General features: G+C 41.9%; 1 protein-coding gene and 1 non-coding gene across 5 annotated transcripts in view; one reads left to right on the forward strand and one right to left on the reverse strand.

Annotated features, from left to right (window-relative positions):
- PHKB (phosphorylase kinase regulatory subunit beta) overlaps positions 1-16,825 on the forward strand; it is a 128,812-nt gene that overhangs the window by 77,668 nt on the left and 34,319 nt on the right. For all 4 annotated transcript variants that reach the window (XM_033128060.1, XM_033128059.1, XM_033128058.1 and 1 more), the window contains 2 exons: positions 14,721-14,776; positions 15,282-15,375. In XM_033128060.1, the coding sequence (XP_032983951.1) occupies positions 14,721-14,776; positions 15,282-15,375 (150 nt within the window). The remainder of the gene's footprint in view (positions 1-14,720; positions 14,777-15,281; positions 15,376-16,825) is intronic.
- Positions 5,360-5,466, reverse strand: LOC117035662 (U6 spliceosomal RNA). The gene has a single exon (XR_004425233.1). It is a non-coding gene; the product is annotated as a U6 spliceosomal RNA (small nuclear RNA).

Genomic DNA, 16,825 nt, shown 5'->3' on the forward strand with positions numbered 1-16,825 from the left:
CATAGTTTTTAAAGGTTATTAATCTTAGGTGATTTAAGGAAATTTTTCATGAGGCTCAGTTTTATTTGGTTCACTTCATTCTAATGCTCTCAAAGAGTTGAACCAATTTGAGACAATTTCTGCTTAAAAGATGAAAAAAATATGTACAACTTCACTGCATTGGCAAGGAAAGAACATGTTTGTATGGGACCAAAAAGCCAAATTTATCTACAAGCATGGGAATGAATTTGAGTACTGAACAGAAAGAAGTTCTTATGAATATCATAATAAAGCAGAATAAAATAGTCAAGGCATCAGAAATGTTTGTGAAAGCCTACCCTTCATATGCCACACTGACAGAGATTCTTTTCAGGCAGTCCTGGATTCAGTCTTTAGGGGAAATAAGAGTCTCCTACCAACTAGTGTTTATACCAGAGCCAATTAAAATTAAATGCCTTGATCAAAAATATCTAGAACTGAGAAAGTTAAGCTGGAAGTAAAAAAAAAAAAAAAAAAAGAGCTTAAGCACATTTAAAAGCATCATTCTAATTAACCCGGTGAACTTATTAAAACTCAAGGTTCCAATAATAGACAAAGAGATAATGAAATATTTCATCTACAAGATGAAAACGTCTTAAAGTCACGGCTGAAATGTAAAAGAAGAAGAGTAGTTCCTAGTAAGACAGTAAGTCCAGAATCAAGACGTACGAGGAATGGGGTGGTCAAGTGTGGTTTTAGCAAATCTGCTCCAGGCCTCAGTTCACGGCCTGCTCTGGCCCAGCTCGCTCAGCTCACCTGTTCCTGGCATTGTACCCTGAGAAAAAAATCCTCTTCATTCATAAATATAAATAAACGTATGAACTTGTCGGGAACTTCCCTACTTCCCTTTTTGTCCCTTATTTTGAGTCTATTACCAGTTTTTGATGGGCTTTGATCTTTGAAGAAAAACTACCCTTTAGCCCTGTTCTAACTCCCTCTCACTGAATGACCCACAGTACATGGAGTTGCCCTCTCCTAAACCACAGGAAGGGGCTCTGGGAACCCCCACTACCCTGAGGGCTGTGGGGAGTTCCAGGTATTTTTGCCCTTCTACTCGTGAATAAAGTAGGAGTATTTTTGGTCGGCTACTTGAAGCAATATTTTACATTTATTGAATAATTATCATGATAGAGTAGTTCATGTGTTTGAGGCACGCTTGAGACAATCTGGTTGCACATTTGTCATTTTCAGTGACACCCAAGCTTTGAATCTGAGAAGTACGTTTAATATGCCAATTAAAATGGATTGATCTACTTTGACAGGCTTTGGAGAAAAGGCAAATATGAAAGGAATGCTTTTTAGTCATAAGAGCTTATTTTCCAAGCTGTAAGGCTCTAGATTTAGGATGAAAGTCAGTACTTATTTACTCAATCCTGTACATATTTATACAGAGCTGAGCTAAAAACATAAATACTTGTTGGTCTCTTACTTTTCAAGTGAATGAATAAAGGGGGGCTTTGTGCTCTGTTTTCTGAAAATACAGGTGCATACAATTTTGTATGATTTATTTTCCTGAAAATTAAAGAATACCACATATATGTAATCAATTTTTGTTTTCAAAGAGGTGATATAGTATAGTGGCTCTGGTTCACACAGGGTAGCTGTAAAACCAGTCTCTTCTACTTACTGACCTGGGACAGCTTTAGTAATCCCGCTAAGCCTCACTTTCTTCATTTGTTAAATAGGGATAATAATTGCTAACTCATGTTCAAATATGGTTAAATGATCATGTATGTAAAGCACTAACAAAATGTCTGACACGTTATAAGAGCTCATAAATATTATTGCTATTTTTATTTTGTTCCAAATAACTTAATTTTATAAATAATATTACTTTCTCATTAATGAGAATAAGACAAATTCTGAAAAGTCTGGAGGAAAACATTATATTTTTAACATTTTGGCTATTACTATACATGAGTTTTTTTATTCTGTGGTTAGAGTCTTATTGGATGTCCAGTTTTGCATTCACTAACTGTTATGCTATCACAGTTATTTTTCATATTATTTCTATAAAATATTATTTGTAATGCCTATGTATTTTTTGTCATTTGCTATATTAAGATTTCCTTGACCATACACCCTTTACTGTAATAATGTCTGTTCTAGAACTTTATCCTAATAAGAGCCCATTAAGACTTGATGTTTACTGCAGCATTATAGCGTTTTCAAGACAGTTGATGTGTCTACATTGCTTTTCATTAAAAGGTCTGTACTTACTCAATGCTTTTCTGTTGCTAAATGAAATATTTTATATTCCATAGTGTTCATTAGCTAATGAAAATAAGGCAAGAGGCTATAAAACAATTTTACACTTACATAAAAATCATAAATATGAAAATCACTTAAAAAATTTTCTTTCCCTAAGACATACTTGATCCAAGCATATTGTTACAGATCTTAGTCCAGATTTGGAAATGTTCAGTTTTTTAAAAATCAAATGTGTATAAGCCATGAAGTACCCATAGTTCTGTAACAGACAGGAGCTGATTTCTTCTTGTTTTACTACTAAAGTTCAAAACCATTTGTCAGCTCCTTGTGTTTACTGCCTGTACCTCCCATACATGGCAGAATATTGAGAGTTTATTAAGAGAATATTTAGATTGTCAAGAGCATGTTGTTTAACTCCCAGTTTTTATAGATCAGGAAATGAGATTCAAAGAGAAAGTGACATTTCCAGGTTCACGCAGGTACAGACCCAAGGCTGGAACCCAGGTGTCCTGAAGTATGGCCTGGCGAGCCGTGTCCACGCTGGTGTCCATCTGGGTATAAACTGTGCATTTACTGCATGGTATTAAAGAAAACTCTTTTCAGTGACACTTTTAAAGATTGTAAGGCTGACTGTATTCAGGACCATTGCAATACTGTGTTTTCTGAAAATAAGACCTAGCCGGACCATCAGTTCTAATGCGTCTTTTGGAGCAAAAATTAATATAAGACCCGGTCTTATTTTACTATAATATAAGACCGGGTCTTATATAATATAATGTAATATAATATAATATACCAGGTCTTATATTACTTTTTGCTCCACAAGACGCATTAGAGCTGATGGTCTGGCCAGGTCTTATTTTCGGGGAAGCAGGGTAGGTGTACAGACCACGGCAATGAGATTTTCCAGTGGAGGAGAGATTGGGCCAACCCCAATCACAGCGTGAGTAAGAGGGAATTTATAGCCACGGAACAGGGTGGGGATCAGAGGATGGGAAAGTACGGAGGGGAAACGTCATGGGTAAGGGGGATTCTGGGTAAGCTGACCGAAAAGGATTCTTTGCTGAAGGCAGGCCAGAGTGAGCAGACATCACCTGGGAATGGTGGGGCATGAGGGTGGGGACTCTGATTAAACTGAAGTAGCAGGCTTCTTGCTAAAACGGAATTTTTCATAAAGCCTACATGTGAACCGAGGAGAAGGTTCAGGAGCCGGACTAAAGTTTAGTCAAGCAAAGAATCCTTGTCAACAGGGCTTCTAGTATTAATGCTGTTACCCTGTGTCCTCATCGTCCTTTAATTATGACTAAGCTAGATTAGTCACAAGCCTCATGTCTTATATTATTACGTCTCCCACCCCAGCTGTAGCATAGTGCTTCTGTAGCTGGGCCAACAAATGCTCATTTATCAACCGATGACATACCAAGAAGAAGGTGAAGCCACTGTGCAGTTTCTGTCATTCCTTTGCTTTCTCCTAGGTTGGAAAATGTTTTTGTTTACTTTGTTTTTCTGAGTCCCCAGAGAGTTTGATCTTATTGATGATCATTGTATGTTAAGATACTTCTTGTACTCACTTTTATAATTTATACTGAAGAAACATTATAGGTGGGCTATTTTGCAGAAGATAATTTTAGATTTGAATTTGTGAAGAATTGGGAAGGATATAAAGGACACACTAGCCTCATTAAGTAAGGAACCATTTGAATATATATATTTTTTTAATTGGGGAAGGGGGACAGGACTTTATTGGGGAACAGTGTGTACTTCCAGGACTTTTTTTTCCAAGTCAAGTTGTTGTCCTTTCAATCTTAGTTGTGGAGGGTGCTGTTCAGCTTCAAGTTGTTGTCCTTTCAGTCTTAGTTGTGCAGGGCACAGCTCAGCTCCAGGTCCAGTTGCCACTGCTAGTTGCCGGGGGCGCAGCCCACCATCCCTTGCGGGAGTCGAACGGCAACTTTGTGGTTGAGAGGACGCACTCCAACCAACTGAGCCATCCGTGAGTTCAGCGGCAGCTCAGCTCAACGTGCCGTGTTCAATCTTAGTAGCAGGGGGCACAGCACACCATCCCTTGCGGGACTGGAGGAATTGAACTGGCAACCTTGTAGTTGAGAGCCCGCTGGCCCATGTGGGAATCTAACCGGCAGCCTTCAGAGTCAGGAGCATGGAGCTCCAACTGCCTGAGCCACCGGGCCGGCCCTCTCCCCCTTTATTTTAACCTGTTTTATTTTGACACCCCTTCTTTCTTTTAGATTTCAACCTCTTTCTCTCTTACTTCTTCTCCTGAATCTAGTGATATGTTTAATTGTCCCCTGCTCTAAAAAGCAAAAAATGCTTCCTCAATGGTACCCCTCTCTCAGGGACCTCTCTCACTTCCCTTCTTTCCTCCCCTTTCAGACATCTTGGAAAAATACTTGCACCATCTTTATTTCCTCTACTCCCAGTCACCCCTCCCTGTATACAGGCTGCTTATGCCACCACTGTGCTAAAGCCATGTGAGAAAGGTTACAGTGGCCTCCTGATTGAAAAATCCAGTGATCTCTTTCCAGATTTTAATCTGTTTGACCTCAAAGACATTCAGCACCATTGAACACTCCCTCTTCCTTTGCACTCTGTAAAAGCATACAAGTAATTTTTGATTTCTCTCTGTCACTGTTTCTCCCTTTCTAAATCCAGTCCTGTCGACTCTATTTCCTAAATATTCTGAAGTCTTCTCACTTGCTCCTTCTCCATCATCTCTTAACGGCAGCCTCCAACTAATCTCCCGTGTCCACGCTGCCCTCTGCAAACCAGATCTGCATAGCAGCCATCATAATATAAGTTAATAGATGTAAAATGCTTGGGCAGGGTCTGGCCCTTAATAAGTACAACATATGTGGCTTTTATCGTTCTTCTAAAAGTGTGAATTACATTGAGTCTTTTCCTTGTTTGAAACCTTTCAGTAGCTTCTCATCCCACTTAGATGGAGGCCGAAGGCCTTGTTGCCTTAGAAAGCCCTCTTGGGCCTTAACTCAGCCCTCATCTCTTGTCATTCTTTTGCTTGCCTTTTATGCTCCAGACGCTGGTCTCCTCTCAGTTCCTCACACACTTCAAGTCTTTCCATCTCGGGGCCTTTGCACATACTGTTCCTTCTTCCCGAAGTGCCAATTTCCAGATTTCAGTCCTTTTTGTCATCCTTGCACAGGGGTCATGCTAAGTTTCTCTGTATTGTTCCAATTTTAGTATATGTGCTGCCAAAGGGAGCACAGTCCTTTTCATTACTGAATCAGTCTCAGGTTTAATGACACCTCCTAAGAGAATTATTTTCTGACCATCAATCTAAATAGCCCCTGCCTTCAGTAACTATTGTATTGCCCCTTTCCTTTATCCTGGTATTTATCACTGTTTTTTATTATTTAGTTATATACATATTTTCTTTATTTCTTAATCATCTGCCTCTCCCCCCCTGAAATGTAAGCTTCATGAGAGGACTTTGTCTTATTACCAGATGTTAATATTTACTGAATGATGCATTAATGGCAAGTTTGTATCCTTTACGCGCAGCTCATACCTTTCCTACGGAGTCTTCCTCAGTTCTGAGGCTGAGTTAGAAGCTGTTGCCCTTGCCCTCAAGCACCCGTCAAGGGCATTGTAGTTGGTACGCTGCTGAACTTCACCTATAGCTGTCTTCTCTGTTATATGGCGAGTTCCTGAAGAAGAGGGAGGAGGTCTCATCTATTTTGCTACCATCCCTGGTGCCTACTGTGATGTGTGGATGAGGGAAAAATGGACCAGCCCTCGGAGGCAGGACCATTCCTAGTACACAGAACTGTTGAGTTGTGATTTCATTGCTGTGGAAGACGTTCCGGTTGACGCTGCTATGAGTGATGGTAGTGTTTCCTGCGCAGTCGGGTGCCCAGTGAGAACCCACACTAGAAACAGTTCTGCCTCAGCTGCTAAAGATGGCTCCTTGTAGTTAAAGGCGTGTTGGATTCTAGAGCTTGCTGGTTACCTCTGTATCTCTTTGGTCCCTAACCCAGCGGCTGTAAATATGGCCACAGGTTCTCCCTGGCACTGTCTTACCAGCCCAGTTTTTTTGTTCTTGGATGAGCATCTGGTGCCAAAAAGAACGGAACAGAGGTTGTTACACTTGTGTCTCTTCAAGACCACCCTTCTCAGGTGCCTTTCATGTTTTAATAACTGCCCCTGGGGGCTGTCCACTCATTTCCACGCACAAGTGGAGTCGCGCACTTGGCCCTTCTCCAGTGCACTGAAAGCCGGCTTTGCAGCCAGTAAATGAGGCGGCCAGACTTAGCGAGAACTCCAGGCCAGAGCAGTGCACAGCCCTGGATTCTGCTGCTGCGCCTGCCACTACCTTGCTCCAGGCCCTGGGCCACTGGCCCTGTGTGGGCCTCGTGTCCTCATCCATCGGGGGAATGATGGAACATCTAAGGGCGAATTTCAGCCCTAACGTAGCGCAGAGGTGTGCTTCTCTGGCTGGAGTGGAGGCCTGCCACCCGTCTCAGTCAATGAGTCCTTCACCTTTGTCATGACCCACCCACTCCGGGTGGTAGAAACGGCCCCTTCCGCCTCTGACATTTTCACCTCAGATACCAGAGACCTGATGTGGCCAGTGTAAGCACCCGAAGGAGAAAAGCCAAACACAAGTCGGCGTGCTGTGCGTGCTCCCTTTTTCCCCATGATTGCTTTTGTGTGCCATTAGAGACCTTTCACACCGGAAGCCCTTTGAAATGACAGGGAAACCCTGAGAGGGAAATGACTGGACTTGTGAAACCCACACTCCCTTCTCCTGCCTCTGCCTCCCTGTCTCACCCTCATTTCACCCGTCTTGTCTTCCCTGGTGCTGATCTTTTGCTGTTGTGTTTCCTGTTTCTCATCATTTGTCCTTCCCTCTGGCTGTTATGAAAGCTGTGTAAACACCAGGGGTCAGGTCAGGGTTTCAGGGCAGGGCCCGCATCATCACTGGAGCATCATTTCCAGGAAGTAAGTGAGACCGTTAACGCTGTCGTTTCTTTAAGATAAAAATATAGAAACATGCAGTTACAGCAAATGCTTAGAAAGGAGTGGAAACAGTGTGCAGATTATTTTGTGGTGACAACGTAATGCCCAGCAGTGTCTCCAAGATAACTGCAGTTATTGAATGGACTGCTGTCAAAAAAACTGGTTTTCTCATTCAGGCATTTAAAACTGTGTTTGCGGTTTGGGAATAGTGTTTAACATTCATTAGTTTCCCTCTTAAATAAAGCTTATACTAGAATCACTAATGCAATATAGAAATGCAAGGATCCTAAAGGGCCATTTTCTTTCTGGCCAGCTCTATTCTCGAGTCAAGTTTCGCTTTTTAACCATGCTTGACGTTATTCCTCAGATATTTCTACTTACCTTTCCTCTGCTTCCCTATTAATTTTCTCTATGTTGCTTCTTTGGCTTGGTTGGAAATGTCAGAACAAGATGCCAATGTGTTCCAGTCAGGATGCGCCTGTGTTCAGCTGCCGTAGCCTGTTCCTTGGCTCCTGCAGGAAAAATATCGCGGTGTGATGGCTCTAGTTGGAATTGAGATGTATAAAGCATCTGCCTGGTTTCTTCAGCTAATGAGGTTTTGCTGAAAAATGAGTGTAATGAAAAGATGCTGAATGTTGGCAGGACCTACCGATGAAGGCTAATGAGCATGAATGAGTTTCTGTGAGACCCCAGAAGGAGAGGTATAGGACGTTTCACGGGCGCTGCCCTTGAGGCAAGACCAGCCCCGGGAGAGGTGTGACCCAGTCATTTGTTGGCTTCTTTTTCTCTTCCCTTCTCTCCTTCCTCCCTTGTCCTTTTTTCAATACAAGACCTATCCCAGCCAATCCCAGTGCATTATTTTATGCAACATAGGGCATTTTAAAAATAAAGCTACTTAGACCGGGGCTCCATACAGTGTTGCAAAACTAAGAATTATGAGTTTTACATGCTGTAGACATTATTTAATAGAAGAGGTAATTTTTTAATTTAATTGCCAAGAACTTAAGAATTATGTTCTATCAAAAAGCATGTAAGGGGAGGTCCAAGATGGCGGATTAGGTAAACGCAAAGCCTACTGCATCCCAGGATCACACCAAAATTACAAATAAATTATAGAACATCAACCTCAAGAATCACCTGAAGACTAGTTGAAGAGAACCCCTATAACTAAGGATATAAAGAAGAGGCCACATGGAGACTGGGACAAGAAACCAAACCAAAATACAAAGACCTTCTTTCTGAACTGGACAAGCATGTAGAAAATAAACTTGACTTTGAGGATTTCATGATCACACTGTTAAATGTCACCGTGATGTCAGATTTGCTACAAAATATATAGAATGTAAAAATTATGAAATAAACAGCTTTAAATATGTAGTTAGACAAAACTGTTTTAAAAGCATGTAAGAAAACAGGTGTTTTATAGACAACACTTGGAGCTGAGTTTTCTTAAAACCTTAACTCACAAGGATGAAGAGTAGACTTTCAGTGGAACACAAAGGCTTTTGCTCCCCATGATTGCAACACGTTTCTACAACCAGGTGATGGTTAATTTCATGTGTCAGCTTGACTGGGACATGGCATTTGGTCAAGCATTATTCTGGATGAGGTGAGGGTGTTTTTGTATGAGAGGTGGATCGAGTGAGTCAGACTGCCTTTCCCAGGGTGGGTGGGCTTCATGCAGGACGGCCTGACTACACCAGGAGCCGACCCTCCCTCCAGTAAGAGAGGGTTCTCTGCCTGCTGGCCTTAAACTGGCACACGAGCTTCTTCCTGCCTTTGGATTTGAACTGGGGCTTGAGCCTCCTGGTCTTTGGGCTGGAACTCCAGCATCAGCTCTCCTGGGTCTCCAGCTTGCTGACCCACCCTGCAGACCTCGAGACTTTCCAGCCTCCAGAAGTGTCCCAGACAATTCTTTACAGTGAATCTCTTTCTGCTCTGCACACACGCACGCACACACCCTATTGCTTCTGTTTCTCTGGAGAACCCTGACTAATACAAGCCACAACAGCAAGCAGCATATAATCTGAAATATACACTGTGACACACGCCATATTGACTTTAGACTAGACACACGTACAGTCAGGTTTAAGCTCTGCCACTGACTAGATGGATGACCTTTCACAATTATTTCACCTTTCTCTGTATCCGTTTCCTGATCTTTAAAAATGAGAGGTCTTGTGACAGCACATCACATAGTGCTTAAGTGACATAGGCACATGGCGGGTACTCGAGATATCGTAATTCCATGACATTCTAAGCTGGACTTCAAATAAAGTAATAATATAAATCTTATTAATGAGCTTATTTCCATGAATAAGTTGTAAGTGAACATCTGTATATCTTCCTGTGCCAATCTCGTAGAAAAGATTTAGAATCTTCCCATTGCCCAAATCCTGTCCTGCTATCTTTTCTGGTAACTTTCTTCTAGTGACCTGCATAATCCAGTGATAGTAATGTCTCTGAATGATTGATGCTGAGTGTGTCTTCCAATCTTAGAAGCAAAAGTAAAACCTGATGCTTACGGCTTCCACTGTGTAACCATAACCATGTCCAGAGAGTCAGTGCAGAAGGTTGACTAGCCGTAAGTGATAAAAGATGTGAAAAAAATGACATTATAAGTATGATACAGCTACAAAACGGAATACTTAGCAGTTATAACAAAACGGAAGACGTGTTCTGTGTACTAATACATGGAAAGAACACAGTGATATATAATTATTAAGTGGTAAAATGGCTGTAATATGCTGCCTTTTGTCTAAAAATGTGAGAAACTAAGAAAATAGATTCTTGTTTGCGTTGATAGGCAAAAGGAAACTCTGGAAAGAGGCAAAAGTCACCATGGCCATGACCTGGTTGGTGGCCGTTGGGAAACCGGTGGATGCAGGGACCACAGGTGGGAGAGGCGTTTACCGAAATGTTTCATAATAGAAAATTTTTTGAACCATATGAATTCATTATCTGTTGAAAAATTAAAGAACAAAGGGAAGGCAAACCATCGGGCACATTCACGTCAAGTTTCTCTGTGTACCTTTGAGCGGTGCACTGCGCTGTTACATTCTTGGTTCCCAGCTGCAGATCCCCTAGCCCGCTACTTTGACCTGACTGGAGTACTTTGGGGAGTAGACTCTAGACAGGTGTACATGTCTCAATTACTCAATTGGCGGTGTCTCAATTACTGTAGTTTTCAATTTTGAGCAAGATAAGCTGCAGTATTAATAGTGCTCAGCTTATAGGTAAGTCGTGCTCCAGAGTTCCTCTTGCACTTACACTTAAACATGGTGATGATGGGAAATGTTCTGGGGTGTTGCTGTTCATCACAATAAATGTTTTAAAATTCTGACCTGACTTTACTCATTGATAGAAATGAAACTTTCAAATCAAACTATTTCCAACTACCGGTTGTTGGTGGTCAGTCATGTGATTAAAGTGACTTGTGTTCATGTCTTGATAGCTTATATAAATATGTGGACACTTAGTTATGTTTATTTCCCTTTGTTAAAAATATCCTGTTCATGTTTGTAAATATTTGCTGCCTATGCTCAAGGGAAGATGTGTGTAGTGCTAATCAATGTGAGCAGCGATTCTAAGATTAAAAAAGAAATAAGATTCTTCCTCCAGACCATCCAATGAGTACCAGCTGCTTTTCCTTTAGTGTCAAGTGCTGTGTACAAGCTCTGTGAGAAAAGTGAGCACAAGGGCCCCTCAGGGGGCTCACTGTAGTTACGCAGACCGCTCAGAAGCAAGCAGAAGCCCTTCCAAAGAGGTGGCATGAGTATGGCCAGGTGCCTCATAGCTATTCTGGGGATACCCTGGTGTTTGGGGGAGTCTCTGGAAGAGACTGGGTTGGAAGAATGAGTCAAGAACTGAGCAGACAGAAAGGAACACAAGGGGCCATCCACGTGTGGGAGGATGGTGGGTGGAAACTTGGAATGGATATGCGTGATTTCTTTTTTTTTAAGCGGGGTATTCCAAGGCAAACAGATGGGAGACGAACAGGGGGCTACAGGCAGCAGCAAAGTTATACATGTTTGTGGGAAGTTGGGAAAGACGGCTTTATTTGGGAAAGCCTGATTTTGGAGTACAGAAGTGACAGGATGGGACTTGTATATGGGTATTTCCATTTTCAAACCTGCTCTTTGCACTCTTAGAAAGGGAGAATGAGTGAGGGCTTCTGAGCACAGACCTGCAGTCAGACTGCCTGGGTCTGAATCCTAGCTCTGCTGTGGACGAGCTCTGTGATCTTGGATAAGTTAATTAAGCTTTCTGGGCCTCATTTTTGTTTTCTGTGAAATGGGGATAATGATTTTTTGAAGCTCTTAGCACCAAGCCTCACACCCAGAATGTGGAGGGTTATGTGAAGTGTTTGTTGGTGCTGCTGTTACTTTTCAGTCCTGAATGTTGCTGTAGAAATGAAAAAAAGATTCAAGATACTTTATGAAGGAAGGGTTAACAGGGGATTGGTGACAAATTGGATGTGGAGGGTAAAAGGGAGGACTCAGAGATAAGGGTGAGGTTCTGTGCTGGATGAGCCTGCTTGGGGGGGAGGTGGCGTTCATTAGTTGAGTTTTAGAATTATTGACTTTGGAAAGAACCAAGAAAAAATGTCCGTAAAGCAGTTAAAAAGGTGAGAACTGGAACTCAGGAGAAAGTTCAAGACTAGAACTATATATATGGCATCATCTCCTTAAAGGTCACGATTAATGCTGCCAGAGTGAATGAGTTTGGTGAGAGAAAGAAACAAATGCCACGAGGAATAGAAGACCAAGGCCTTAAGTGCGACCATTTCCGTCTCTAAATGCAAAGCAGGTTAGGTGGGGGCTACAGAGTTACAGAGGCCAGGAAGGCAAGGAGGTCGTTATAGTCTGTGTTTGAAAAAGAGAAGGAGGGAAAATTGGGAAGGTGGTAAGTCACCTGAGGGGTTCTTTTAAAAGAGGTTTGCAATTCTTTGGTGAAGAACTAGCCATAATGGGATAATGGATGGTCCTAGTATCTTAGAACGATGGAAGCCAGTGGGACCTAGGGTGACATAGGTATTCCTGTAAATTCCAACAAGGAAGAGAAGGCCAGCGTTCCTAGGATAGGTGTGAAAGTAATAAGTACAACGGTAGCAAGTATTACTGCCCTTACTTGTTATTTTGCGTCAAATATTGTGCTCAGCGGTTAGTTCTCCATAAATCCTCAGCAAGTCTTTGACATAGAGACGATTACTATGTTCTCTGCAGAAGTAAAATTTGGAAACCACCTAAATGTCCATCAAAATGAATATTCCTGAAGTAAATTATGGTATGTCCTATAAAATGGCCCTGCAGCCATTTTTTAAAATGAGGTAAAGAAAGATATCAGTGAAAAATTTTCACGTGATGATAAATACATATTTGAAAACACACCTGTTGTCCACTCTCCCAGTAGACACTCAACTCCTCAGGGAGGGACACCGGGCCCTATCACCTTGTGCCGTGAGGGTCTAGCGTGGAGCGCTGTGTACTAGCAACCTTAACTGCCGGTCAGGTGAATGAGTGTGCAAATGCGTGTACACACAGAGAGCACTCGGGCCGCACAGGGCTCAAGTACTCTGTGTGTGTGTGTGTGTGTGTTGTGAACCTAAACGCAGAAAATATTATAACCTCATTATGGAAAATATTCAGAAATAGAAGGCATTAATTAATATTAGAAAGTTTCCAGAGTGATTTCATGGGTTTAGACAACAGTGTTGGTGGTTTGAAGAAAACAGTGAAAATAGAGTAAAGATGGTTCCAACTTTGTCAGTGAAAGGCATTGTTGGGGTGGGACTGCCCATGCTGAATTCTTTCTGTGGATGGGGTCCCACTTGGGTTGGGGTTGAAGGCCTAAGCACATTATGGTCGATGGTTTGTGAATTGGAACCTTGTGAAATGCTGAGTTCTTACAATGAAAGAGTTCCTCACCGTCTAATAGTCCCCTAACCAGATGCTCAGTGTGCTTCAACATGTGCAGTGGGCATTTGAGGTCTGAGTAACTCTCTCACACGGATGGAGACCACATTATCCTAAACAGGCCTATGATTCAGGAAGAAGATACCCATTTGTCATTAGGATCTGTAAGCTGCCTCGTTTATTGTTATTGAAATGTTACCTGCATTCTAGTATATGGGTTCACTTGCTTTTTATTTAAGAATCCCTAATTGTCCTGAAGATTATAGATAATGGCCCACTCTAAGGTTACTCTTTCTTTTGGTGAGTAAATACTAGCTCTCATCCCAGAAAAATAAGGCTTAATGTGTTCATTTGTCATTAGAAATCTTGATGAGACTCTGAATAATTTTTTCTCATCCTTTTGAGTAACATTAACTTTAAGTTCTTTACCAAATAAAAATAGAATTTATAGCATTTTATATACATATTTGTTTTTGTTGGGTTGTTACATGATATTCTGTCTTATGGAGTCATTTAAATCACAGGTAAGTCTGCCTGAAATGGCATTTTCATGATTCTGGGAACCATATCTTGGATTGTATGATATTTATTGCTGATGTATGTATTCTGGTATTTCTTGCCTTCCATCATACATAAATTCTAGTGGCATATTGAACACCAAGAGAAGAACTGACTAATGGTAAATCAAGTGTTTTACAGCATAATTTTGGGAATGTTGGACTCATTACTATTAGGTTGGTGAAAAAATAATTGCGGTTTAAAATGTTAAAATCAATTACAAAAACCGCAATTTTCTTTGCACCCACCTAATATAAAGAAATTATATCTGATGAGTATTTTCAGAGCTTCCTAATACTATAATTTATTGGTGCTTCTTAATGTTCTCTTTTGATTATATACAGGCTCAGAGGTGGGTTCCTTTTAACAATGTATAACATATGCTATAGTGAATCTTTTCCACACAAGAAAGAGTAGCAGATATCCAGCACTACCTTTGATTAGAACTGTTAAGCCCAGCAGCTTGTAGTTCATGAACACAGTGCTAATTGATAGTCAACAAGGTACTTCCTTCTGTACCGTAGGAACTATACATTACAATGAAGCCATTTGGATGGATAAGACGCCAAAGGAAAATGGGTTAACAAAAAGGCAATAGCCTTATATGTGGTTAAGATGTCAAATGAACAATTTTAACTCACAATCATTTTTTTACACTGAATACATAAATTGGGTTTTTATTTTTAGTTCCTCCTCTTCCCTTCAGAGTTAAATGATGGAAAATGATTCTCGGTCGCCAAACTACTCTTATGCATCATTCAAAATAGCCCTGACAGGCTGGCCCCTCTGGTAGTGGTGAGATTTATGGCTTTCCATCTCTCGGTGTTCCATGACTCTGTCTACACCATCAAATTGATGAGTAGGCAGTGAAGAGCCAGCTAAGAGAGGTGACCACTTACAGCCAGCTCGTGTCCATCATTTTAATGAAAGGGCTTAGAGATGGTTACTGTCGTCCTTGACTCTCATTGCAGCTGATGATGACCAGACCTTCTGAAAACCTTTCCCCTCCCCCCTTCTGTATTACAGGGCCCACTGGAAAATGATCTGGTAGTTCACGTGGCACTCATAGCGGAAAGCCAACGGTATGAAATCCACGTGGGCGGGGTGTTCTTGGGGGGCAGGGGGGATGATTGCTTTATACTTACAATATTGAGTATGGCAATAGAGATTGATTTCATAGACCCCTTGACGTGGTTTTAAGCACGTCGTTAACGTCACTTGAAGTGCCAGAACAACATTCTTTTCATGTTTAACAATCATTTTTAGTTGATGTGAAGATTAAAGACCTTGGCCAGTGCCAGTGTTGCCTGGGGTGCAGTTTTGAGGAATGAGTACAAACAGATGATGGGGATTCCCCAAATCAGTGCTCACCCTCTGTGCCAGGCCCCAGAGCTCCCCTCTGGCGTATGGTGAGACCCCAGAGGGGCTCTGGATTGCAATGCAGACAGCGTATTGCTGACATTCACACATTAAAAATGTGCTTCGACTCAGCACTGCCTCTTCCCTTTTCTCCCCTCCCTGGCATTTTCCAAGCTAGTAAATGCATTGTCTCAAAATCTCTCTCTCTTTTCTCCCTATGTTCTTTAGCCTTCAAGTTTTCCTCAACACGTATGGTATTCAGACTCAAACTCCTCAACAGGTAGAACCCATTCAGATATGGGCACAGCAGGAACTCGTGAAAGTGAGTGAGTGTGTTTCTTCCCTGTGTGGAGCTGCGAGAGCCCGGGAAAGACTTCCTGTAGTCAAGGGGCGCAGTTAAAATGCGGTTCTGAGATAGCACCGTTAACCCAAAGGCTTTCTAACTCATTGAGAAACCCGCTTTATCAGACGTTGTTAATGAAAGACCAACTGCACTGTGTGTGTATATTGAGTTCTCCTCCTTGTAAAGCCTATTTCTAACCTAGACTGGGCACTTAAATAACAAATTAGCCTTAATTTTAGTAGTTGTGTAAACTAACCTTTACATTTGGTTTGATTATTTTCCGTTTTATTAACGGTTAAACAAACCTCATCTAAATGTATATTGGTAATAATTACTTTCCTTTTTCTATTTTCTTACTGTTTGGCGTCAGCAGTAATTCCTTCCTCTTTGGTTCGCTGGGTCCCAAAGTGGTTATCAAGAAACCTCTGAGTTTATTTTTAATACCTATTCGGGTTGGATTAAAAGGCGCCTTTTGCATGCCCTGCTCTGCGGATGGCTGCAGAGTGCCTCAGTGCAGGGGCATTCCTGCTCACTCGGGACGGGAACGCGTTGGCTCCCACTAGTTACTCATAAGCTTCCACTTTTCTTTGGTAATTGTTCAGTACGGAAACAAGCTCCACAGTATTTGGTGGAAGTGTTTGGAATAGTCCCTCAAGTGATGGAGTTTGAGTCACTTGGGTTGATATCCATGTTTGTGATCAAAGCCTCGATGCTACAACACAGACTAAAAGCTTAGAGAAGCGAGGTACACACTGCATAAGGAAATGCAGGGCTCAGGGCGGCTGCTAAGGAGACTGGACCCTACCCATTGGCCGTGAAACCAGAACCTGGGTGGCCGGTCACCCAGAGCACAGCCCTTCGAGAGCCCTGAAACCTTCTCTAACAAAGTCACAGCTCTTTCTTTCCCAACTGAAGAGATAAGGCCAAAAATGCAAGGTTCCCTAAAGTCGGTAACACTTTCAAATTACCCCAAGATCCGAATGACGGGAAGCTGGTTTTTATGTAAGAAGAGGGTAAATGAGCCCCAGAGGGAACTGAGGCTTCGCAGGCGGGAGAGAAGCAGCATGGACGGGCTGGTCTCAGGCGCTTCCTCGGGGCAGTTTCTCAGGTGCAGACCGTGTTGCAGACTGTGTTTGCTGATGCGCTTTCGTGATCTCCCTCTGAAAGCCCCAGGGAACCGTAACAAAGGTTGTTGTTCTTTGATAAACATGCTCTCAAAGTAAATTAACCCGAATCTGTTTTCTTCAGGCCTAATTTATCTTAGCAACATTTTTCATGGTAAGTGGGTCTATACTCTACCAAACAACATGCAGTCAAGATCTAAAAGACCAATGTGGCTTCAAACGACTTGAATATGGCATATTGTATTCATTCATTCATCAGCACACATGCTGTGTGCAGAGCGCCCGTGGGGCACTCAGATAAAATG

The sequence above is a fragment of the Rhinolophus ferrumequinum genome, chromosome 15 (assembly GCF_004115265.2).
Source record: "Rhinolophus ferrumequinum isolate MPI-CBG mRhiFer1 chromosome 15, mRhiFer1_v1.p, whole genome shotgun sequence".
Lineage (NCBI taxonomy): Eukaryota > Metazoa > Chordata > Mammalia > Chiroptera > Rhinolophidae > Rhinolophus > Rhinolophus ferrumequinum.